General features: G+C 39.5%; 3 protein-coding genes across 5 annotated transcripts; 2 read left to right on the top strand and 1 right to left on the bottom strand.

Annotated features, from left to right (window-relative positions):
- The first annotated feature begins 322 nt into the window (after nt 1-322).
- crygmxl2 (crystallin, gamma MX, like 2) lies at nt 323-1,340 on the top strand. The gene is made up of 2 exons (XM_054599510.1): nt 323-589; nt 1,065-1,340. The coding sequence occupies exons 1-2, from the start codon at nt 323-325 to the stop codon at nt 1,338-1,340; spliced, it is 543 nt and encodes a 180-aa protein (XP_054455485.1).
- Nucleotides 1,341-1,845: 505 nt separating this feature from the next.
- On the top strand, nt 1,846-3,407 carry crygmx (crystallin, gamma MX). The gene is made up of 3 exons (XM_054599509.1): nt 1,846-1,854; nt 2,541-2,822; nt 3,132-3,407. Exons 1-3 carry the CDS (start codon nt 1,846-1,848, stop codon nt 3,405-3,407), a joined length of 567 nt encoding a protein of 188 aa, XP_054455484.1.
- A 4,044-nt stretch (nt 3,408-7,451) lies between these two features.
- Nucleotides 7,452-19,142, bottom strand: aldh18a1 (aldehyde dehydrogenase 18 family, member A1). Of its 3 annotated transcripts, XM_054599137.1 has the most exons (18): nt 19,062-19,142; nt 18,862-18,970; nt 17,043-17,194; nt 16,231-16,380; nt 15,489-15,593; nt 15,205-15,363; nt 14,331-14,421; nt 13,811-13,935; nt 13,141-13,285; nt 12,587-12,660; nt 12,374-12,473; nt 11,692-11,912; nt 11,422-11,559; nt 11,068-11,263; nt 10,511-10,632; nt 10,190-10,376; nt 8,132-8,227; nt 7,452-7,975 (listed from the first exon to the last, which is right to left on the bottom strand). In XM_054599137.1, exons 2-18 carry the CDS (start codon nt 18,950-18,952, stop codon nt 7,779-7,781), a joined length of 2,349 nt encoding a protein of 782 aa, XP_054455112.1. In that variant the 5' UTR covers nt 18,953-18,970; nt 19,062-19,142; the 3' UTR covers nt 7,452-7,778. The 3 variants fall into 3 exon arrangements, with proteins under 3 accessions (XP_054455112.1, XP_054455113.1, XP_054455114.1); XM_054599138.1 differs by lacking the exons at nt 17,043-17,194; nt 18,862-18,970; nt 19,062-19,142 and having other exon boundaries at nt 15,211-15,363; XM_054599139.1 differs by lacking the exons at nt 15,489-15,593; nt 17,043-17,194; nt 18,862-18,970; nt 19,062-19,142.
- Nucleotides 19,143-25,824: the final 6,682 nt, after the last annotated feature.

The raw sequence follows: 25,824 nt of genomic DNA, 5'->3' as shown, positions 1-25,824 counted from the left end.
TGTATGTGTTTAAAGGGAAGCTTCTATGGAGATCAACAATTATATGGTATCCAGATATGACAGATTCATTGTTTTTGTGCGACAGTAACAACAAAGTTGACTGTGTTCAAACTGGCCGAGCATGTGATGAGTTCTTTAAATAGAAGTCAGCTGCAACAATAGTTTCAATTGCCATGATTTTCACTTGTCAAGCTTATACACTCCGTAGGACTCATGAAAAAGTAACTGAGTTTGTTCAAGGGAGAGCAGTGTCCCCTGCAGTCCATTCGTGAGCATTGCAACTAGTAGATCTATATACACTTAACATTAACCTGAGTTATAAATGCTTCTTTCTCTCCTTTTCAAGATAATCTTCTACGAAGGCCGCAACTTCCAGGGCCGCCACTGGGAGTGCAGCAGTGACTGCATGGACACCTTCAGGCACTTCAACTGCTGCAACTCCATCCGTGTCAGCGGCGGTCACTGGGTGGCCTATGAGAAGCCTCATTACATGGGTTACCAGTACATCATGGGCCCCGGCGAGTACCCTGACTTCCGCTGCTGGATGGGCTTCAACAACTGCATCCGCTCATGCCAGATGTACCCCCCTGTAAGTCAATCAAACAGACAGATAGGATCAGTAGTCCCCCCCCACCCCCACTCACCTTGTGCATCAAAGAAATCATTGGCCCTTTTGATGTCATTAACAGAAACCCAGGCAGGTCAGAGCATAAAAGTCTCTGTTGCAAGGCCCACAAGGAGACCCAGTCAGCCTTTAAAAGGGAATATGATACACTCCCCATAAGACTTAAGGTGCCTTCATTCTAATTCTACTAGTCACATTGAGTGTTTCTGGAAGTTAAGCTAGGGGGGAAAAAATTGTATTCTGTCATGCTCCAAAAGAGTTGGCGCTCATTCTCATCCGTAGTGAGTAAGTATGTAAGTAAGTGTACAAGTACTCTCTTGAATTTAGAGTTGAAGATATCAGCTCAGGGCTGAAAGCTCTACCAAAGAGCTCTCTCAGGTTCACGCCAAAAAAAAGATAAAAGATAATAATCGTGTTCTGATTCCTTTTTCACACACAGTATAGAGGATCCTACAAGATGAGGATCTACAACAGGCCTGACATGATGGGACACACAATGGAGTTCATGGATGACTGCCCCAACTTGTACGATCGCTTCCGCTACCGTGACATTTACTCCTGCAACATCATGGAGGGTTTCTGGATCTTCTATGAGCACCCTAACTACAGAGGACGCCAGTATTTCCTGCGCCCCGGAGAGTATAGGGCCTGCGGTGACTGGAGCTGCCACAACCCCATGGTTGGCTCATTCAGAAGGATGAGGACTGTGATGTAAACTCTACCCATGCGCAACTCAAATAAAAAAATAAAAAAATAACTATGGGCTTCGTGAGCTTATTTGAACAAGTCCATACCTTAATGCAAACATGAGAATGATGTACAATAAGACTCATTGGCAAAGTAGCACATTTGCTTCCTACTTAGTGATCAATGTCACTGTGAAATACACACTTAAACAAATCCAACCTTTTCTTTTCGCTGCTTTTTGCTGCATGTAGGTTTCTGGCATTCATGCCAATAAAGGCAAATGTTGCAACTCTTATTGTTGCCCTTTGAAAAAGTGCAGTTTACAGTATTTTCCATAGACAGACGTGGCTTTGACAGAGACAAAGCAGCTGCTGCAGCTCACCGGTCCTATAGTGTTCTGCAGTCCATACAGCCTTCTGTGCTGACACGACAAAGCTTTGTTTCACATTTGCAAAGCCCTGATCCCAGCAAGGTCTATAAAGAGGTCCGGTACAGCCCGACATACGGTCTGGACTGAACTTAACACAGTTACAATGGGCAAGGTAAGCAGGCAATTTAAAATCTTTACAGTAAAAGCAACTAAAATGTTGTGCGTTATGTGTAGCATGTTGAGCATCTAAAGTGTAAATAAGGGCTAAAAATGCAGCAAAGAAACACTCAAAAAGAATTTCCTTTTCTAACATAAAATGTGAAAGACCTTCACTAAGGAAACTACTTTTAAAGGATTGTTTATCATATTTTCATATATACAGGAAAGTAATAAAAAGCTATCAAATTGCAAAGAAAAAATTGTAATGACTGAAATAAAATAAAATGTAAAACTAATATATTATTATACTGAAGCAAGTTCTGCCTTTGTCTTCTTTAAGGATAGTAAAACATTGCAATTATTCAACCGAACTTGGAGTCCTAATTCCTTTAAGAAAAATTGGCCAAGATGTTTGTTTCACTTTATTAAAATATTTCACATGCTGTTCAGTATTTCATCAAACTTTGCTTCTGGTACACCAATCGGGACATTTCTTTATTCTCCCTTAAGATTATCTATTTTCAAAATTGTTCACTTGCAGTTATTTTGTACAAGAACTTTATTTGACAAAGCTTACTTGCAAACCTGGCTGAGAATACCAAATGGTATGGTTATGAATCTAAATGAGACTAAAAGTTAGCTTTGTTTAAGAGTTGTGAGAGTTGGAAACTAGTTATGCAAATAAAAGTTGTTCTTTGACATAACCCGGTGGTGATAACGTCCATCCATCACTTGCAGGTTATCTTCTACGAAGACAGGAACTTCCAGGGTCGTCACTATGAGTGCAATAGTGACAGTCCTGAGATGCAAAACCACTTCAGCCGCTGTAACTCGATAAAAGTGGACGGCGGTTGCTGGGTGGCCTATGAGAAGCCCAATTACGGCGGCTACCAGTACATGCTGCATAAGGGCGAGTACCCCGACTACCAACGCTGGGCAGGCTTCAACGACTGCATCCGCTCCTGCCGGATGGTGCCACCTGTGAGTTTTAACTGATGCCCTACACTGTTTGCAGCAATGTTCTCACTAAAAGTTTTCTGTAGATGTGCCAGTTTAAGATCATTTAGTTATCGTGCCTGGTTTTACTGTTTTCACCCCTCTCTGCCAGTATCTGAGGCTATTTTAAAGCATCTCTTTGTAGCTTAATCTATTAAAAAAATGTGTTAAGAGAAAAAGAAACAGGATCAGTTAGTCCATCCATTATGTCAAATTGCCAAGTTATTCTACTGTGGTAATATAAAGTTGAATAAAGGTTTATGTTAAATAACAGTATCATCATTTCCTCCCTAGTATACTGGGAACTATAGGATGAAGATCTTCGAGCGCTCTGACTTTGGAGGTCAGAATATGGAGCTAATGGACGACTGCCCTGACCTGAACGAGAGTTTCCACACCCGCAACATCTCCTCTGCCAATGTCATGGAGGGCTACTGGATTCTGCATGAACACCCCAATTACAGGGGTCGCCAGTACTTCTTGCATCCTGGAGAGTACAGGAGACACAGCGAGTGGGGAAGCAACAGCCCCACCAGCGGTTCTCTGAGACGTATCACTGAGCTCAACTGATTCCCAGCTTCTTCTTATTGAGCCCCACTGTTAAACATCCCAGCCCCTTTCCCCACCTAAAGCCAGCACTGTTTCAGTGTTTTCTCATCACTGTGGTGTCCAAACCCCAAATCATACATTTTAATGATGGAAGGTTTTGGTGTGTCTGATGTTGGGTTCTGGTTTTGTTGGGTTGCTTTGCAGGGTTGGGTAAAGTTCCTCCCCAACTCGGTGCTCATGCATAGCTCAATAAATAGTGATGATCTTTTTAGCTTTGGTCGTCCCAGAGCAAAATGGTTTGCCTTGCCGGTCCCCAACCTCCTGTCCTACTGGAATCACAATAAAAGAAAACTTGATGAAAGTCAACTAAAAGGAGCCTTTGTTAATTTTCTATTGGCTACTACAGCTGTCACCATGAAAAGATCAGGGGGATATGACTTTTTATAAATCTGAGGAATATTTTTCTCTTTAGTTTGGTGATTGAACTTAGACTCATCAGGCCACAGAGTTAGACCGAAATGTAACCACCGAGGTCCTAGACCAAGAGTTTCTACAGTTTGCTATGATATTGTCATTCCACATACACAAAGAAAAAATATCAAGGAAACAGAAGCTTATTCTTTGAAGTTCAATATTAAAGACCACAAAAGGGTATCTGAGGATGAGCGTGTAGGAGTCTTTATGAGATCACATAGTACAGAGTGAGCGCGTTGGGTCCATGAAAGATGCCCATATTAGATCCTCATCACAGGGCCAGTGCCAACTCAAAGAGTTGGAGTCAAAGTGGTCTGGTATTAGCCCCGAGCATCAAGCTCTCTCAGAACAAAAAACAAAACCCAGTCCGCATCCCTGCTCATGCATTTTTCATCAGCCCAAGATACTGAACCCTTTCAGAAATAAATATCAATTATTGAAATTGTTAATTAGACGCTGCGTAATTGGCAAAGATGAATAAATAACTTTGACCATTAATTATTGATTCAAAAAAAAATTAAGCCCAGTGGGGAGTGCATTTGAGTGTCTCTTAAGATCAAGCACAACAAGAAATGTGAGTTTTGGCCTTGAGTAATGTCCAATTAAAGGATTGTCGGCTTTGCTGTACAAGTCCAGATATTTGCCCTCATCATTCTTTTTACATCTGTGGATAACATCAACAGGGTGCAACATGGGAACCGATCAGCTGGGGTCTGGGGGCAATGCCAGATACCAGATGAGAGGCTGCCAGTTCTCAGCCATAAATAGAAGTTAATCTTATGTCATAAAGGGGCAGTGTCTCCAAATATTAAACAAATTCAGGAAGTAAGCACTTTAGACTTGCATAGATCTACAGAAAACAGGTGGTCATTAGTGTTTCAAGTGGATGGTTACAACCCTGCAAAATCAAATAACCGGAAAAACTCTGCAAACAGCCTGGCTTAAATATTGCATTTTCTACTTATAGCATCAATGCAATATTTTCTAAGTTTCGTTTTTAGGAAGACATAAGTTGGTACATCAGCAGAGGACAGAACTGGGCTGATCTTAAGAATATGAGACACTTTGGGAATGATTTAGCTGTACATTTTAAGAATCTGACATACAGGGTCGCAGTTTATTGCCAGTTTATGATAACTTCAATGCAAAATCCACTACTCCACCTTAAAATAATACAGAAATTTCAGTCAGTAAGCTGACAATGGAAGCCTTCCATATCATAACAAAACACTCAGTATAATGTTATTACTTAAGTAGAAAACCGGTGTTAATAAAGCAACTGGGTATACACATGTGCGCCTGAATAGATAGCATTACTGGAGCAAACAACTTTGATGCAATATTCTAAAATACAACTCATAACACACCGTGCATGAAACAGGCAATACTCAATGTCCCTGGAATGTTCCTTCTTTACCTCAAGTCATTTAGATGATATTTTCAATCACTTCAAACATAAAAAGGACAAAAGAGTGAGCTCCGAGTTTTGTCTCCCTCTTCATCTCTGAACCCTTTGGACTTGGTGATAGGAAGCTGATTGAAGGGTAAGTAGTGCGTTTTAGAGAATGAATTCTTTAGATGCTGGAAGAGAGAAAGAAAACGAAAGAAACAGAGAAACCCAGAACATAAGCCTGTGATTCCATTATTAGTCTCAGTTCTCCTTCTCCCTCTTTTCATTTCTGATGGCTGGATAATTAAACCTCTATAGTATTGTCTTCCATCTTCCTTGCCCCACTTCCAGCAATGCGAATTCCCCTATGGGCAACTTTAAAAAGGCTCTTTTTAGACATCTGTTTTTCAGATCAGCACGACTTTTTTTCCCCCCATTAATTTGTGTTCTTTGTGAAAGTAGAAAGACTAGTGCCAGGACAGAGATGAACGTACGTGTATAAATCCTCATCATTTCAACTGCAAAAAAAAATAAAAATCAAAGAAAGTAAGAATAATATCCAAATATTCTTTTTCAACTTTTCTTTTTTTTATTCTACAATATTGCTATTATACAACCCAAACCAACCATTAAGTGTGCATTGTAAGACATCAGACAGGAGCTCAGAGGCTGGAATGTTACAGAGCTTAATTTAAAAGCAGTCGCGTTGGCCCCTCCAGCTTGAAGGAGGCAGCTTGTCAATTACCGTTCCTGCTCTGACAGAGGCTTTGGGCGCCACAATGAACAAGCAGGAAAGCAGCAAAGCATTGGGAAAATGAGCACAACTTGTAACAATAAAAAATAGTAAATAAAATGGATGCATACCAGTATTCTGACTTGTTTTGCTATTAAACATCCATCCATCCATCCATTTTCCGTAACCTGCTTATCCAGTTAAGGGTTGCAGGGGTGCTGGAGCCGATCTCAGCTGTCAATGGGCGAAGGCAGGGTACACCCTGGACAGGTCGCCAGTCTGTCGCAGGGCTGACATATAGAGACAAACAACCACTCACGCTCACATCTACACCTACGGGCAATTTAGAGTCTTCAATGCACCTACTGCATGTCTTTGGACTGTGGGAGGAAGCCGGAGAACCCGGAGAGAACCCACGCTGACACGGGGAGAACATGCAAACTCCACACAGAAGGTTGTCCAGCCCGGGAATTGAACCCGGGCCCCTCTTGCTGTGAGGCGACAGTGCTAACCACTACACCACCGTGCAGCCCTGCTATTAAACAAAACTGGTTAATTTCCGATACTTTTGTATAAATGTCCATCAGGTCATTAAGTTTAAATACAGGTAGTCTTAATTTGTAACACACCAGAACTTGGTTAAACTGAGAGAATGCAACAATGTCTACTATCAAATGCCAACTTGATATGTTACAGCATTAGCTCCGAGTCTGAAATTACCTAAAGATTAGCAACTCATCTAAAAAAATACCTGTACATTCAGAGAATTCAATCCGAAATTACTGCGAGAAAAGAAAAAAGGGATGTTACATAAACAAAGAAAGCACATACTGTGGAATAAGCATGAACCTGGTAGCGAATGAGCCAATGCAATCAGCTAAAATAAAAATCAGGCCTTACAGTTATAGAATATATGTACAATTATAGCAGGAACTTGTTTTTCTTTTGTGAGAATGATATACAACATCAAATTAATATATCTTAGATAAAGATCCAACATGCACATCATCATAATACTGTGTTTTTAAGGCCGAGAGATTATTACCACCTGTGCTGACCCTTGACGTTACATTAGCTTTACACAAGAACATTGACAAAGTAAGCAAATGTTGTTTATGTATTAAGAGTCCCATTTTTACCTGCATGTTTTCATACATGTGTAAATGAGCATTGTTGTTGGGGGCCTGAGAAGATTTTCATTGCTTCTCTGTAATTATGCATACAACAATAAAGAACTTGAACTTCTTTCTCATACACATATTACAATGAAATGTTTCTGTGAATTAGTGTCACTTTGAAAATCAAGTCCTGAGATTCCCTTATTAAAGAATAATAATTTCAAGCACTTAATTTTCCTTTGATATTGATATATAAATATTGTGTAGTCCCAAAGAAAGTAATCTTAGTTAACTCCCTTCTTGCTCACAGTACTTAATTTAATCTATTATTAGGAGGTATTGTGGTGTGATTGCTACATAATACATCCTGCAGGAGCCTATTAGGGTGGCTTACCTAACTCGTATAAAAGAATCATAAGCTGAGGTAAAATTTTAAATATTTGTAAAGTCTTAGTGACAGTCTGAAGTTTAAACAGGGACAACTTTGTGGTTGTGCGTTTAAAATGGACAGTAGGTGTGTTAACCTTTTCTCTCCATGCTTTGTGCTTTAGAACTTTAAAGAAGTGACATCAGAACTGACATTATCTGCAACAAGAGCCCAGAGGGAGCTGCTGGTGGACAATGCAGACCATTTCCACCAACGTTAAGGCCAAGTGAGTGTTGTGAAAGTCTCTGGTCTAGTTGCTGTCCCTCTGCCCGGCAAGAGGTTGCACAACAAGCAGGTTTTCATGGAGGTACTTCATGGTACCCTGTTCAGAGAAGTCAGCTGCTGTGTGCCCGTCACCTCTCAGGACCCACTTGGTGGTGAGCAGCCCCTCCAGCCCAACGGGGCCTCGGGCATGGATACGTGCAGTGCTGATACCGACCTCTGCTCCTAGAGACCAAGACAGAAGAAGACAGAATGTTAAACATATGTGTTGTTGAAAGAAGGTCTGCAGTTGTATAAAAGTAAGAATATGTAGGCTGTTGAAATATATTTTTTACAGGAAAAAGACAAAAAATGATATTGGGATAAGACCACCACACTTACCAAGTCCAAAGCGGTAGCCATCAGCGAAACGTGAGCTTGCGTTCCAGAAAACACAGGCGCTGTCCAGCAGCTGAAGGAACTGCTCAGCCGTGTCCTCTGTAAGAGAAAGGCAGCTTATTGGTGCCACTAGGTCACAACTTTGCATCGCTAAAGCCTTCCAGGCATTTACAAGTATGTGACAACAACAACTATTTATTGTGATTATGCTATAGAAAATGAGTTGAAATAATGAATCAATTTAGGCTATAGAATAAGAGAAACAGCTCAAAGTGAACCTAAATCTGTAGTTCTTTGGTTTTCATTGCTGCCACTGCAATCACAAATACCTTTGCGGATGTTATTATAGTACACACCCAGTGCAATAAACACTTAATTACACATGAACTGTGACTTCACAATCTAAATATTGGAATTTATTGGTCCAAATGTCATCAGGAGAAATCATTGAGATGCTATATGGTTTAAAAATTGAATCCAGCTGATTTATATTGTATTAGTGAATCAAATCAGGTTGACATTTTTCCAGGTTTTCTCTTGATGACTTCACAGATTATTTTCAAAACCATTAAAGAATCTTTTTATACTTAAGTATATAGCTACAGTTTATATTCTTATCCATCTATCTATCCATCCATCCATCCATATCTCTTATCCAGTGTGTCTCTAAAATCTATTGCACCTACCCTATCTATCCATGTCCGTATTCTATCCAGTGTATCTATTGTGTTTTTCTATCTATCTTTCATATTAGTCCCTCTTCTTTAACATTACCTGACATTTGGACAAACAACTGAGTATATTTTAATTAATTGAGGTACCTTCTTTGGTCACCAGATGGCAGCAGCACATCCTTCACCGCAGGTGAGAATAATCCTCAACGTAGAAATGTGAACGGCACACTTTGGGTGCGTTCCAATATCCATATTGTTTAGTATGCCGGAAAATTATTTGGTACGTCCCAATACACAGTATGTCAAATGCAATGTGCCAAAAATACCAGGAAGTTTAGCTGCATGCAGTTGCATTTTGCAGTATGCAAGCTTTTCTGGCTATTCTGTCCCACAACCCTCTGCGCAGCAGATGAGCAGAGACAGCTCATTGACAGATGACAGATGTATGAGCAAGAGGGTCAAAGTTCAAGGTGCAATGTTTTGACAAAGTTATATGTCCCAATTTCATGCATAAAGCATGCAGCCGTACGTACTTTGTAAGGGCAGCTTCAGTTTGTACTAAAAGTAAAAAGAAAAGATTATGGGATTTGGAACACAGTCTCTCCTGAATTTGTTTAATGCTGCTCACTTTTTATCTGATCACCAAAAGAGACTTGAAATATTCTGTATATTTGTATATAAACCTTTAATAATGGATTTCCACCGTTTTTTTTCATGCATTATTGTAGATGATTTTTTTGTAGCCATCTTTCCATGACACCAAACCTTTACTTCACATCAAGATTTCATGATATTCCCAAAAATTGCACGTCAAATGAAAGACTCACAGAAAGGGCAATATCTTAGTCTTCAACACTGTCTGCAAAAAATATGGCCACAGCCTTTAAAATCAGGAGATACTCTGGACTCTGCACAGAAAGCTTTCAATCAACATGAATTAGAAAAAGGCGCTCTGATGGCTTACTTAAAAGACAAATAAGTATTGAAACTGTTACATAACCCAAAGTTATGACAGGGAGCACTCTTGTAAACTGTGTTTTAGCATCTGCTCTACATGTTAAATGGGCTCTGTCCCCTTCATTGGAGTCACTCAGGGAGGCTGTGCACTCATCTTGACAACAAAGTGTCACTGCGCATTAGTCCCTGTGGCAGAATGTGAGATGAATGAGGAAGGTGAATCGAGAGAGTGAGAAGGAGAACTTGATGAATATCAGACACCTACATAAAGAGGAATAAAGCATGACAAGATAGACCGAGACTAACCAGTGCTGTTTAATCCATTGTGAGGTCAAATATGACCAGAATGATGCAAGACCGCAACTTTTGAGTCATGCATTTTGGCTGTTTTAAAACACAAATTGATAAACGAACGCATTGGGCCACCTACCATTTTCTGTGATGATGACGTCGGTGTGGGAGCTGCCGTACTTGTGAATATGGTCCACAGCCTCCTGCATGCTGTCCACCACCTCAATGCAGCACTCCAGATCCCCGTACTCTGTCCGCATGGACTTAGCCTCTGACGGGCTGAATGTCAGGTAGGAGGCGAACCGAGGGCCTGCATGAATCTTCACCTAGTGACGCCACACAGAAATATGACAAATGAGATAACAAGACCTCGTAGAAAAATACATATTAATGAATTTGGTTTTTTGTATCATTCATCTTATGTTTGGATGACATGTAAAGTGCTTTTAAAGTGCTTTACCTTTTCAGTGCGCAACATGTCAATGATCTGGTCAAACAGTGGCGTCCTGAGGATGTCCCTGTGGATTAGCAGGCTCTCCATGGCATTGCATGCAGCCGGGTAGTCGCACTTGGAGTCTCTGACTGGAACGGGAATGTCAGTCAACTTCTACCATTTTCACAGTTAGTTAAAGTTTGGTTAAAGGTGTAATGTTTAGGAGATGGTCACATTGAAGAAATGAACTGACATGCACAGAATGTGAAGAGGTTACAGTGTTGACCTAATGTCAAAGATGGCTATGCATTGTGTTGCAGAGATATCTAATGGAATTAGCGGGCCTGTATTGTCTTGTAATACCACCAGTTACTGTGGTGTCCAGTCTGCCTTTCAGTCCAGAGGAAAAAGAAGTAGAGCTGCACTGAGGGCTTGTCAATAATACATCTGTGCGTTTGATACTTTGTGCAATGGCTACAGCCCAAATTTACGTACATTTTTTTATTTATTTGTGAGTCGTGTTCATTTACTAATGCAGTAACTTCTACAGTACAAGTAATCAAGGGAGATTTATACATGCTGACCAATTTTGATGACTTTGTCCACGCTGGCTTCCGAATCAACGTAGACGTGGCAGATTCCCTCGCTGTGACCCAGGACCGGGATGCCCTTCGCAGCCCGCTGAATGTTCCTAACCAACTGGGACGAACCTCGAGGGATAATCAGGTCGATCATCTTGTCCAGTCGGCATAGATCCTCCACCTCCTCACGAGTGCTCACCTTGTAACAAACAGAGGTTTGTCAACCCACAGCAGCTACATGCAGTTCAAGCTTTCTTGGGCTGATTTCTAATGGAGCTGATGCATTTTCATCCAGACTTCTTAATTCTCCCAGTCCATAAAATGTGCTATATGTAAGGTTTGGTAAACATATTTTACCAGCTGCACTGCCTCAGTGACTCCGTGCATGGAAAGGGCTTCCTGTGTGAGCTGGTGGAGGACCCGGTTGGTGTTGGCTGCCTCCTTGCCTCCCTTCAGCAGGAGGGCGTTACCACTGGCTATGGCCAATGCTGACACCTGGAGGTAAAAACAAACAAACAGGGTTTGCGATATTACTGCTATCATTTCAAGAGAGTCTTGCAAAAAATGAATGAGTTGATTGCATTTGCTAGTACAAAGTCAAGTTGCCAGATCTGTTTGTCTGGATACCTGTGGCAGGCAGTCAGGTCGGGCCTCAAAGATGACCAACAGTACTCCAATGGGCACAGTTATCTGCTCCAGCTCCAGGTTGTGAGCCACCCTGGTCCTGCACAGCACACGACCCACACTGTCCTGGGCGGCCACAGCAATCTGCCGCAGACCTATGGCCAAGCTGTTCAGTTTGGCTGGTGACAAACTCAGGCGCTTTAGCATGGCTGGGGGCAAATGGCCTGTAGAAAGAAGGGAGAGCAGGGTTGCACTTTGCTATCAGGTGATAGGGGCTCTCACTAACTGAGGGCAAACCATAGAGAGAGAAAGTGACAAAGTCGCCCTCTGGTGGAGAGATATGAATTTATCTGCACACTTGGAAAAAATTTAAAATATATATTTCTTAGGTAGGTTTTTGTTTCAATATCATGATTATAAATAGATTTGATTATTTTTTGCCAGAGAACAATCTTTTGATAAGATGTGTACATAGATCTGTGAGCTTATATTTCTAAGTAAGGCCCTAAAATACCAGGGTGTTTATTTCCACCTTTTCCTCTGAAAAAGGAATTATTAGCTCAATGCCACATTATCTCAATAAATATTATGGACTCTATAAACAGTGCTGCAAACTTTGCCAGGTACAACAATACCGCGTCCTCTTTAAACCTGACAAACTGACTCAATGTGGACCTCTTGTTACCTGCATTTACAGCCAGCTCCATGTCCAACTTGTTTGCAGTCAGAATCTCGTCCTTCTTCTCAATCAACAGCTCTGCAAGCTGGCAGATGATCTCACTCCTCTGACAAAAACAGTCAACCAAACACAGGCAGGATGAGCATGTAGTACATCTATCCACAAGAGGTCAGTGTTGCTCTGTATAATAGTCATGTTTTTATTCAAACAATGTGGCACCTGGTCTGGGTGCAGAGACGCCAGGGTTCTTCCAGATTTACGTGCCATTTCTGTCTGATGCTCCACAGTTGGGCCTGGTGAAGGGTCAGGGACAGGACAGACTTCACTCAAAGTATGGTCAGTTGCCAGCTTATTAGGTGCACCTACCTAAAACTAATGTAGTCTGATACAACAGTCCTATAATAAATCATACTTTCATGAAGGTTAAAACTGTTTCTCAACAACAACAGTTTATCAACAAGAACTGTTTTATAGAGGTGTTGACTCAACTTGATGGTGAATGCTATAGTGGTGCTGTTGAACTGTATTGGTTATAAAGAGGTAGACAAAATGTTTGAAACACCAGAATGCACCACCAACTACAACCTCCAAAATTATCATAAAATTTAATTAACCTCTGTTTTGACAAAAGCTGAACATTCTAACCTTCCTGAAGGACTGTTGTATTATACTGGGTTGATTGTTTCAAGCTGTATTGCAGCTTTAGTAATGCTGTATTAGCACTAATGTGAGAAGAGATCGAGAGGGAAAGCGTGCAACCCAGGTGAACTCACCAGCAGGTTTGATCTCAGAGAAGAAGGTTCCCACTTTCTTGCCCTCCACAATGTCAGTGATGACATGACCTGTTACTTTTGGGTGGGTGCCATTTGCAATGACCACTGAGGTGCCACCTTGCAAGGCCCAAAGGGCAGCCTTTACCTGGAAAAAAACACAGAAAGAGACAGACTGTCTCACAAACTTTGTTTTTACTTTTTAAAAGGATGAGTTAGAATCTCATTTGTTACCTTCCATATACATTGCATAAAGAAGCAGAACATAATGTACTCTTTTCTTGTCTCACTTTGACCACAGGCCAATGTCAGTGCCAACTACCAGTACAACAATGTGAAAATACTGCATAAAAAAAAAAAAACCGAAAGTCCTGCATTCAAAATATATTTAAATAGAAATGCAGATTTTTCAAATCAAATTGTCTGTAAAATATCAAAGTAAACATACTCATTATGCAAAAAGATGCATGTTGCTGTGACTGAAAAAATATTATGATTTAAAATCTCTCATTAACAGTCTTGGGAATATATGTTTTTCCTCTAAACATGAGTAGAAATCTGGAAAAGAAGTAGAAAAATACATTGTACAAGTAGCTTTGCACTAAGGTGGGGCTTTTTTACTTGAATGTAAATAAACAGTTTTTAACAAGGTGAATGAGTGCTTTCAACATACCTTGGCCTCCATGCCTCCAAGTCCAACTCTGGACTTTGTGCCGTAGATGATGGACTGCTGGTCTCCAGGGTAGAGGATGTCAATGAGCTTGGCGTCATCTGTTCCAGGGGGGCTGTTGTACAGTCCTAAGAAATCGACATTGCTCACACAACTTATTTGAGCACACATGGGTCTAAAATACACAGAGCAGCAAGACACTATATACTAGTATCTGTGTTGTTTAACTGACACATCAATAAATTAGATAAAACTGATAATTCTCAGTCAACCTTTTAAATCTACTCAATTGGTACTGAATGGACCCTCGCTCTGCTCATGACACACTCACGTGCACACACACCTTGCAATAACCCCATCAGCATCAATTTCAAACATGGTGGCAGAAGGTCTGTGTTTGTCTCTTTCACATGACTCTCATTTGACCCTGAGAGGGGTGTTATTTTTTTCCGGTGAAGAGCTCGGACAGATGGTGTTGTTACCTAACAGCTGACCCAGACTGTTGTTGTGGTAACGCACATACCTTCCACGTCTGACAGTGCGATGAGGAGGTCAGCCTTCATCTCTACAGCTAGCCGCGCCGCCAGGCTGTCGTTGTCCTTAATGCTGATCACCTTAAGAAACAAAAACAAATGCTGATGTAAGCTCCTGGAGGCAGAAAGTCTGTCATCTGTCATTTACCCATCTGTGCCTTTTCTTGAGGGCTAAAGGCAAGCTGATAAACAGAAACAAATATCTAAACATGTACATACTGTGAAAAGTCTTTATCACTTTGCTGGACCATTTGGTCAAACTTATGGTACTGACAATAAAAAAGTAAATTTTATTCTGGATGATTCATTGAATACCTCAGACAAAGAGCCCCATCAAGTCCATGGAAGTTGTCAAAATAAGTATGCATAGCACATAAGTTGTCGAGGCTAAAATTATTTGCAAACCCTTTTTAGTTTTTGGGGAATATTGTTGTTTTTTGCCAGTAGCCACCTATTTTATCTGTGTAATGAGAAAGAGAGAGGTAGACTTACCTCTAAGAAAAAAAGATGTTAGTTATTTGTTAGTTGTTGTTATTTCTGCAGGAGGACAAGTAAAGGAGGCGCTACCTACAGAAGTTAGTCCCGTCCCTTCTGACAGCACCTCACCCAGCGACAGCATGCATCGACTGCCATCCATCCCCTGCCTGCATGCACATGCCTCAATGGTTGAGGGCAGAGCTGATGAGGTGAGGCAGGGTGGCAGAGGGGTTTCAGAGTGTGTGTGGATGAAAGAGATTAACCGCGTCTAATGAACAGTGACAGTCTATACTTTATGAACGCTGTCTCTACCAACCACTTCAGCATCCCCGCTGCCAGCGCCACAGTCACCACTACCAGCTTCGCCCCCATGCTGTCTGTACCCACATTTACCCCCTGCAGGTCGCTGTTGGGCTCCGGCGGGGGCACCACGGCGTCATTGGTGTTGATAATGGGCACGATGTTCATACGCAGCAGCTCCTGCAGTGTGCTGTTCAGATTCTGCCTCTTTTGGTCATCATGGAAATCCAGATTTGTCACCAGGACCTGACAGCATAATTAAACAAAGAGCGTTGAGTGAGAGAGACAGATTAAAAGATGTCACTCTGCATAATACATACACTTCTTCAGCATTATAAAAGGGATTATTTTCCTATGAGGTATAGTCGTACCTGTGCAGTGCAAGTGCTGTACTGGGTGAACATGGCCTCATACAGGGCCATCAAGCCGCTCTGTCCCGCCGCAGCACAGGCCCGGGCCTCCAGCACTGGCAAAGACTGAACATAAATGCAGCAAATGTGGTTCCATTCATTTTCTCAGTAGACAGCTTCAACCAGAAACATGCTTCAGTTCAGGTACGCTGGTGTGTCAAAAAATAAATATATAAACTGTATCTACAGAACCCTTACTGTGGGGAAATAAAGTATGGAACAGAGTGAAAATAAGCACAACTTCTCTAATGTTAAAACTTGCCTGCCAGATGAGGGTTTTAATATCTGAAAGCAAAGTATTAGTAAAAAGTACGATATGTTTGGTCAAATGAACTGTGACAAAAATAATCAATACAATGGCACTATAGCATAAATACTTATTGACAGTCTCAAGAAACACTGAACATTTACCTTTACAAAGGTTGTATTTATTGCAGGCTTTTGTACTGCATTGCATTATATTGTACAGTACTGTTACTGGAACTGGTACTGTGTCCATCCACAGAATATTCAAGAAAAAAACATTTGGCGTGGTTATTTTATGTGATTTACTACGGCAACAAAATGCCAAATCTTTGAGGTAATCTCTGTTTACATAATTAAAATAAACCCTGCAGAGAGCAGCAACAGTAATGTATTCTTTATCTGACTCAGTGGTCATTTTACATTTCAAAATTAAACACATTGCTCCACCTTCTCTTACCATGTCTTTGAGCTGATTGTGTCCTGAGTGCAGCGCCTGTCGGACACTCTGGGAGAGCAGGATTTCGTGTCTTAATCTTTGCTTGCCAAAGGCCACAGCTCCACTGGTGACAATCATCATCTCCCTGCCTTGATTCTGCAGCATGGCCACCTGGTCAACAATATACCCAATTAGGAGTCGTACACCACAGCTGGGGCTATAGTTTGTTTTGGGTTTTTTCTGTTCAGACTCACTGAGGATTCAGCTTTAAAAAGTTGGTCCGCCGAAATGCCAAAAAACATATTTTCTTTCTTTCTATACTAGGTTGTTATAATGTTATTTATTGTTTCAATTGACAGTGTTTTGAGATACCAATTCCAATGGGGTGAATGGGTTTACGCTTTTGGCACTCAAAGCAAGAAAAGTTATATTTAGAATTTAAATTGAATGTGTCTGACTTAAGAGCTTTGCTCCTCATTCTAATAATGAAATAATACAGAGCTTCCATACATTTCATAGATTTGTAGTAAAAGAAAACTAGAAGAGAAGAGAAAAGTTGAATATGTAACAACAACAAAATCAATTAACAATTACAATAAGTTAGAATCAGAAAAAAGTATACTTATGTAGATAAATATGTGTGTTATTGAGATCATCTACAGATCAACATAAACTGCAGTGGATGAAAAAATTCATGACCACCCACTGAAGGTTTACATATCACAGAACTTGAAACAGATGGTGACAAAGCTTGTATTTTCTTCAGAATTACTTTCCCATCAATAATGTTTTACATTTAAGTACAGTTTTGTGCTGGATGTTTAGCCTCTCACCTGCTCCACAATGGAGGCCAGCCTCCCCAGTGCCAGGCCACATTCATCGCCACGGGTGACCACAGCACTGCCGAGCTTGACCACGATCCTCTTGGCCTGACGCAGTTCACCGCGGTGGGCAAAGGAGCTGCCATGGGCCCTCCCCTGGGGAGCTGTGTGGAGGTGCAGAGGGCGATGATGTTTTTTTTTTTTACATAACTTGTGAAGGAAAGTGTTTTATCACTTAGAGGTAACTTTGACAAACAATGAAATGATACATAAATAGAAAAAGATTCACCGGTCATTGAGGAGCAAAATCAGAGGCAAACTATTCTATTGTGATTAATTTATCATTCTTGAAAGGTTCTATCCAACCTTAGCTTTCATCATATTTACATTGGGAACTAAGTTAGGAAATCCATTAATTAATTAAATTCTACTCAAAACTAAATCCAAAAGAAAAGTCATGAGAAGAATAAAATCAATGCACCTTAAATCCATATATCCTATCATAAATTCATATAAACCTTTCCAAAACACAGCCATCATTGCATAAATGTGCAGACATGCATGTTTAGCTTGTTTTCATTGATGATATGACTAAGACAAACAGAGTAAAGCCCTCCTCTATACTCATCCGTAACCAGGGAAACAGATAATCACAGCCTTCAAAGTGCCACATCAGCAGGGCAAGCAGAAAAGCCAGTGCTGACATTACACATCTCTCCGAGGCAATGAGGCGCATGAGAGGGAGGGAGAGAGAGAGAGAGAGAGAGAGAGGCCTGTGACATCTTGTTCTGATCAGAGTTGGTGTTGGTGTCCCTGCAGGCACAACGTCTTAGTTAAAGTTTGTACATTAAGTTACAGCAGCAGTTTATTGGGTGAACTTCTGACATTCATCACGTCTGCCTGTAGATACTATATTGACTATGTTGATATGGACACAATCATGAACTTATATGTCCTCTTTCAGTAGAAAACCAAGAAGATGCTTTCGAATTTATTAGCAAGAGCTTTTTAAAGCTAAATCTACTTATTTACATTATCTATAATCTCTGTTATTTTTTCAATGAATCATGTAGACAATGTCATGTCAGAAAACATTAAAAAATGTCCGTCTGAATTTCCCGAGCCTGAGGTGACCTTTTCAAATGAGTTGTTTTATCGGAGCAATAGTATAAAGCAGTAATATAAAGCAGAGGACAGTGAATGTAAATGTCTGGTATTTCTGCTTGATAAATGGTTTGATCAATTATCAAAACTTTTTGATTCTAGGGTTGCAACTAACAATTATTGTATTATTGATCTGTTGATTATTTTTCAACACATCAATGAATTGTTGGATCTGTAAAATGTAAGAAAATAGTGAACATTTTCCATCACAGGTCGCTAAACTCCAAGGAGATGTTTTAAAATTGCTTGTTTTGTAAAACAGCACTTCGAACCCAAAAATAATTCAGTTTACTGCTACACAAAATAAAGAAATGGAGAAAATCCCCAAAACCTAAAAATCTAGAACTAGAAAACATTTGGCATTTTTGCTTTAAAAAAAATGACTTCAATGATTAATCACATATCAGAATATCACTTTACAAATTACGAAATCAATTCAGCATCAAAATATTTATATTAACAGAATCCTCTCTTTATATCTAAAGATCTGCAATAACAAGTTTGTGTTTTTTCTTTTCTGTAATCCACACTTCTGGATGACCGAGATCAGTTTGCATAATATGCATGCATTTATATATATATATATAGAGAGAGAGAGAGAGAAAGAGAGAGAGAGAGTTAACATGTGATAACCTGTATTACAATGTGGTCCTGCAGCATGACTTGCCTTGTTTCAGGGGTCTGGTGAGCAACCGGCATACGTGTCTCTGGTAATCCAGTTGGATCCTTGAACACAGGGTCAGCCTTTGCAGCAGCATGGTCAGTGACTATTATATCTGAATGGCAGCATACAAAGTGTTCCCTTGTAACCTAGAGTACAGTCAAAACATCATTGCTTCTGTTTAGTAGCATCTGTTCTTACTTTACCTTGTGCAGTCCCAGTGTGGCTGGTCCTGTGTAGGCTGTGTACCTGCCCTGGCCTCTGACAAACCTCTCCTATTGAGTTTTCCTCATCTTTGTCAACCCTTTATTCCATCATTTATCACAGAAATACTTCAACAGAGGTGGACTTTTTTTTGCATGTGAAGACTCCTCCCCTGAGTGAGAAGAGCTGCTGATGAAACTAACAGTGCAGTTTGCAGGGGACAGTTTTAAATTATAAATTATAAATTATAATTTATAAATTGCTTCCCGATTAATGCATCACTCATGGACGCATTGACATTTAAAATAAAAATGTTTTTAAACACAGAAAAGCCTCGTGAAGTGGCAGGATATGACGTCAGGCCGGCCGGCGAAATGCGGAACACGAACGGAAGTGACGCACATTTCAACATAAAGTGCTACTTCTTGTACTAACACGTTTTTCTCAAACTTTTTATATGCAGTCTATGGTTTTAACAAATAACAAATGTATATTGTGTAAAACATCAACAACAACTAAATCTCTATTTAATGAGAACACATTAAACAGAGTATTGACTATTTAACACTTAAACCAATGTCAATGATATTATACTTGTACTATGAAAGAATAAACAGAAAGTTCAGCAGACTGTTTATTAATTATATTGGGGACATTTTACATCCATAAAGCCAAGTTCTCGAGGTATTTCCGGTGCTTTGAACACTTTTACAAGAACAAGATTACATTTGAGTCCATCCAATTTATAATCAAAAATATGTTAGATATGTGCCCATATACTTAATCTACTACATGCATTTTTTAAAGAAATTTCAATGTATTGCCTACCATTTCTTTTGTAATTTTTTTTATCATTGTCTTCTTTCTTTTCTCCCTTATTCTTTTTTGTAACAGTTTCTTATAATTACCTTATGTTGTGATACCATGTTGGAGTCACGCCCGTGGTATCCTTATTTTGGTATGATGGCCTATGGTCCCTATTTTTCATATTGTAAGTGATGATTTTTACATTAAAAAAAACAGCTTCTTAAAAAAATAATAAAAAGCCAAATGCCTTTTTTGCAGCATGATTTTTAACAAATGATCACTATAATTCACTTTTTTCTGCTAATAATAATGAGAATCTTTCGAGATCGATTGATCTTTCCAGTGAAATAATACTCTGCAGGCCCGAACAGTGTGCTAAACAACATACATTTGCAGAGGTGTATTTTAAGAGGACAAAAACACATGGTGCAAAATATAGTATTTGATATTGTCACAATACTTATTTTCATAGTGGTGCTGAAAAGAAGTTGGTGGTGTTTTGCAGCAAGACAGAATTTATAAAACAATGTTTGCGGCATACAAAAAAAGCTGTTATTTAGCATGCTCACTCTAGATTAACAAACAATATAATACGGGCACACAACCCATATTCTGGGTTTGATCATTATTGCTTGCAACAACATTGCTTGCAACAATTAACTCCATAGTTTACAGTATGTATAAATATACTGGGACACCAAAGGTTTAGATAAAAAAATCTTCACTTTAATTTCTAATTATTCTCAGTTCATCAATCTGGAACTAATAGGAGGACAAGGTGGAACCAGCTGTCCTAATTAGTTCTTTCATTAACTTGTGCACATTTATTTTTGCACCATGTGGTGGGGAAATCACAGGGCCGCAGTAGAGATAAAAGTTTTCTGTATACCTGCACCATCATGCTGTGACAAAAAAGAAAAGTAACACAGAGCAGATTTGACTGACACTGTCGGACTCCCACTGCCTCTAGGACCTTAGATAACAAAATTGGCTCCTGTAGCTCTGGCTAACTGTGTATTATTCCATTATATATGTCCTGTTCTTCTCTCTGTTGTCCGCTCTTGCCCTTTATCTGTTCTTCTGTGTTCCTCCTCCCCTTCGCTCTTTTATCTTTCCATCTGACTCAGGGGAAGAAATTGACTGCTACCTTTCTCCTGGCTCCACTAATCCACTAACTATACGTGTCTGTGTCTCTGTGTGTGTGCGTGTGTGTTTGTGTGTATCTGCACAACCTTTTAACTTATTGCAGGTCTGTTCATTTTGATCACTTTGAAGCGGTAGAAGTACCGATGTTTTCCTACTGAAACAAACATATTATCAATTTTGTAACGGAAAAATGTACATTTGAACAAAATGAATACAACATTCACAGAAGATAGTTACGTTTTATTAGGAAGCAATCATATTCTAACAAACTAACTAATACTATGCTTTAATATTACCATTACATGGATTGCAATACATCGCAATATCACTTTGAAAGTAACACTTCTGTAAAACCTTTATTTGAACGGATTGCTGCTGTGAATATAAGAAGCAATATTTATGTCCCCCTCAGGATGAATTGGTAGGACCACTTAGGTCTGTTCACACATAACTTGTGTTGTGTAGATGTATTACCGTACTTTATTGTTATGTGATATTTTAGGAGTGGGGACAGATTCCTCAAATGCTGATGATCTGGCTGTGTGAAATTTCCTTAAAGTATGTTTACATTCTGTATATATTTTTTGTTGGTTTGATTGACTATACTGTATTTTATTCTGCTGGTTATTCTGTACACACTACATCTATCGCGCTTCTGAGATGGATTCCCCCGCAGGGGTTCTTTTTGAGGTGTTTTCCTTTTGTTCCTACATTAAAGTTATTTGGGGGGGGCACTTGAGATACATTTATGATTTGCAATATTGGGCTATATTAGTAATAATATTAACTTGACCTGAAACAATTGCAATGGTAATGAGAAAACAGGTTTGGAAATAGGTAATTCAGAGATGTCTTCAAGCAGTTCAATAATGGGATAAGAGGAGGATGTCCAAAAGGAGATGGATTGCTTATGACTTTGGCCCAGAGGGCTGAGCCAGAGAGTGTGGATGTAATAACCCGTTGAAGTGGGATAATTTAAACTCTACTGTGGTGCTTTGAATAAAACCCACAAGGTTGAGGTTTCTTTGAAGGACTTGTTGCAGTTATACAAATATGATTGTTCTGTTGTGTTGGTGTGTTTGTGCTTCATTTATTGGGCCTCATTATCTCTATGGTCAAAGTGGCAGCATGTGGATTGATTCAACACGTTCTCATCCCAAATAGTTGCATACTTTACTGAAGGTTTGACCCCTTTGCATCACTTTCTAATGCACTGGGTAGCCCAGCACACAGTCGCAGTAAACACATAGTCAACATTGTAAATTCAAACGAAAACACTTTCTTGGGCTTAGGAAACAAAACTACTTATGGTTTGGGAAAAACAGCACAACACAAGTATGGAAAACAAGTCCTAAACACCACTAATGTAACTTTGGGACACAAACACCAGTCTTTTGGATCAAAGTTCTGTGTTATTTTGACCCAACCCACCTCTCAAGGTTGGGTTGTGATGCAGCAGGGTGTGACAAAGCTTTGGTATTTGACCCCCTGGGGGAATGAAAACGGGCTGATTGTTTCTAATATAAGCATGTCTCTGTGGTAGCAGAGCAAGTCTAAAATAGCTGCAGATCCACGACTATATAACCCCTCTAATACTCAACCCACATAGTCAAGCTGACCAGTTATCCACTGAAGAAAAGCAGATCAGAGGAACTGCTGAACTGTTTCCATTGAAGATCAACATTTGTCCGTGGAAAAGTTCTGACATAGGCAAATTTCAAAGGGAAAGATTGCTAGAAGCAGGCGGAACAATAGCAGCATAACGAGTGAGCTGAGAGAAGGTTTGTTATAACAAAGGATCAGCGTAAAAAGTAAGTTGCATTGCTTTTTACTATTATTCCAAATTTTACAATTTAATTTAGATTACTGTATTTTTTGAAAAGAATGTATCCTTTTTAATACTTTTTTTTTCATATCCAAAACATGAAATGTGAAATACACATTAAACTAATGTTAAAATAAATCTATAAACAAACCTCTAGACTAGATTTCATGTTGTGCAAAAGGTACAACATTTCACAGAGAATTAGTTTGATTCCTTTGAGGTGTAAAATTAGGATGGAAGCAAATGACATGGTCTCATTTACTTATGAGCAAAATAGTCTCTCAAAACTAACTCAGCCACATTTGATGCAAATGGTTAATGGTACAACACATATCACCTCTTAGCTACAGTCTATACCTTTCTATTCTCAGTTAGTTTTGAATAAGGCCTGTCAATCATGAAAATGATGTGAGGCCAAGGTGTTAAATAAAAGTATGGAAGTCTGGATGCGATAAGAACTTTAAATGCTGCTACGTCCTCCATTTACAAGCAATACACAATGTGTGAGTTCCCCCTCTTTTTTTCACTATATGTAAATTTCCTTTTAAAATAAGACAAGAAATACCTTACACAACCTTATATCAAAAGCATGTACTACAGAGGCAAAGATAAGACAAGGCAAAAAAAAAAAAAAATAATAATAAATTTGATCAGGAGCAACATTATACTTAAAAGTGCACATAGTCACATTAGTTTAAGAGGTACTTCAATGCTGCCCACAGATGATTACCAGCAGTACACTTAATCTGAGAATTTTCTGACCTCTATTATTCAGACTGATCCAATCCAGACAGGATCGGCGGTCAGTTTGTTTGTTGGAGGCAGCAGGGATGTGCAGTGTGGGTGGTGCAGGTGGAGCTGAGCTGGAGTGTAGCGTCCTGGAGGAGGACTGGCAGACAAGACAGAGCTACATGGCTCACTGGCACAGCCTCACCCTCGTACCACAGCATCACCACAGGTTAGTGAAAGAGCCACGCCAAAACAACAACAAAAAACTAAAAAAATGAAACAAGGTATATTGAATGAGGCATATATGTTTGTGATGATACTTGTCCGCCACGCTGAGAAAGAAGAAAAGTTTTTCGTGTGTCTGTTTCTGACCCTCTTAGGACAGTGATGGAGGCAGAGCGCTCCGGAAAACACTCGGAGGCCAGGAGGCTCCTCCAGAGATTCCTCTCAGGGGCCATCAGCAAGAATGACCCAGATCCCAAAACAAACTCAACCAGAAGACCCCATCACCCTATCCCCGACCCATCTGCCATGGGGCCGAAGATGCAACGAGGTCCAGCTCATTTACAGAAGGAAGAAAGTTGTGAGACCACAGGAGTGTCAGAGACGAGTGAGAGGAAGACTGTGGTTAAGATGGCAAAGTTGCCAAGATTCCTGGGCTGAAACTTTTCTTATTGATAAACAGATTCAATATTTCAACAAATCCAAAATATTCTACTATACCATTTTTCCAGCTTAATTAATTAGTGCTAGATTGTGTTTTTAATAAATTCTGATTACAATTTAACTTGGCTAAAAGCATGACGTATAAAGATCGATGTGTTGGATTTTTTTTTTATGTGCCTTGAAGAAATTGTAACGGTCACATTGAGTGATTTACTCATTATCATGAAAATAATTCAGATTAATCATAATGGGTTATGTTGGTAGTACTTTTAGGCTATTGTTTTTGTATGAAAGTTTTATCTACATTATATCGGTGTCAAGATAGATTTGTATAGAAATGTTGACAGTTGCGGAGAAGACTGAGGTTAAAATAGTACCTCCATGAATTTCATGTGGATTCTAATTGATCACTTTTCTGTTAATCTAAACATAAATAAAATTGAGGATCTATATTTTTAAATGTGTTTTATTGCTTCCTTGTATTTGCAAGTGGGGGTATATAGAAGCTTCTACAATCACATTTCTGTCCAAAACCATAAATTCTGACTGACAATGCCAAATGGAAATAAATAGGCTTTGCATTCACATTCTCCTGGAAAGAAAAATCTTGACACCTTTTACTAAATCTGACTCTAACTGTAATCTCCAAATATCCCGAGTTTAACAAGATCACCATATCCAATATACCTTGTGTCCCTTGGATACAGTAATATATTGGATGTCTGATCGGGGTCACTTTTTTTGGGTGTCTGTACTCAGGATTCTTGATCAGCTGCTAGGGATAAGAGAGGTGTTAAGAGACTCCTGGGAAGAATACGGTTGATTACAACATGGCATAGATTGGTGCAGCTGTTGCTTTGGGACACGCTGGGAATAGATGGAAAATTAATTCAATAAGGGGTTAAAGCTCACTGTTTAGTCAGCTGGCCGCTGTGTCTGGTGGTTTAAAAATATACAAAGTTATTTCAATTGAGCAAAAAATAAGATTTGTCACATTCCCTGGCACAAAAATAACCACACTGAACATCTACAGTGAAGTGAGATACGTTTGTTCACAATATTAGTTTGCATAATTTTGAAAATACATGTAATGTGAGTCACTAAATTTATTTGAAGAGCTGTCATAACACTGTCAAGATTGACATTCATCTTTAATGTTAACCACCCCTGTTCAACCAGCAGATGTCTTTATTGTTACAAGGTACTGTGATTGAAGTCAACAATAAGCCTTTTAAAATTGTATTCATCACAAAAAAGGTATTTATAATATGGAAAACTGACCAAGATATAAGCCCTTTCTCAGTTTGTGGACACGTCAATGTTGGAACAGTTTAATTTCTGATCAGGCATCCAATCCCAAAGTATATCAGTACCAATAATGTTCAGTTACTGAATATTGTAGTTACTCTCCATCTGCCTTAACGATTTCATCGTCTTCGCATGGACAGGTAAAAGATTATTTTATTTCTTCAGTCTGTAAGGTTGTGAATTTAAATATCTTGTAAACCTTAACTTTTATTTGTCTCCAAAATTCATATATGAAGGTACACCAATAAGTTATTACAAACCTATTGAAAAATGTTAAATCCAAA

Source organism: Anoplopoma fimbria, chromosome 5, assembly GCF_027596085.1.
Source record: "Anoplopoma fimbria isolate UVic2021 breed Golden Eagle Sablefish chromosome 5, Afim_UVic_2022, whole genome shotgun sequence".
In the NCBI taxonomy this organism is placed as follows: domain Eukaryota; kingdom Metazoa; phylum Chordata; class Actinopteri; order Perciformes; family Anoplopomatidae; genus Anoplopoma; species Anoplopoma fimbria.
This window is presented reverse-complemented; position numbering and strand designations above follow the sequence as displayed.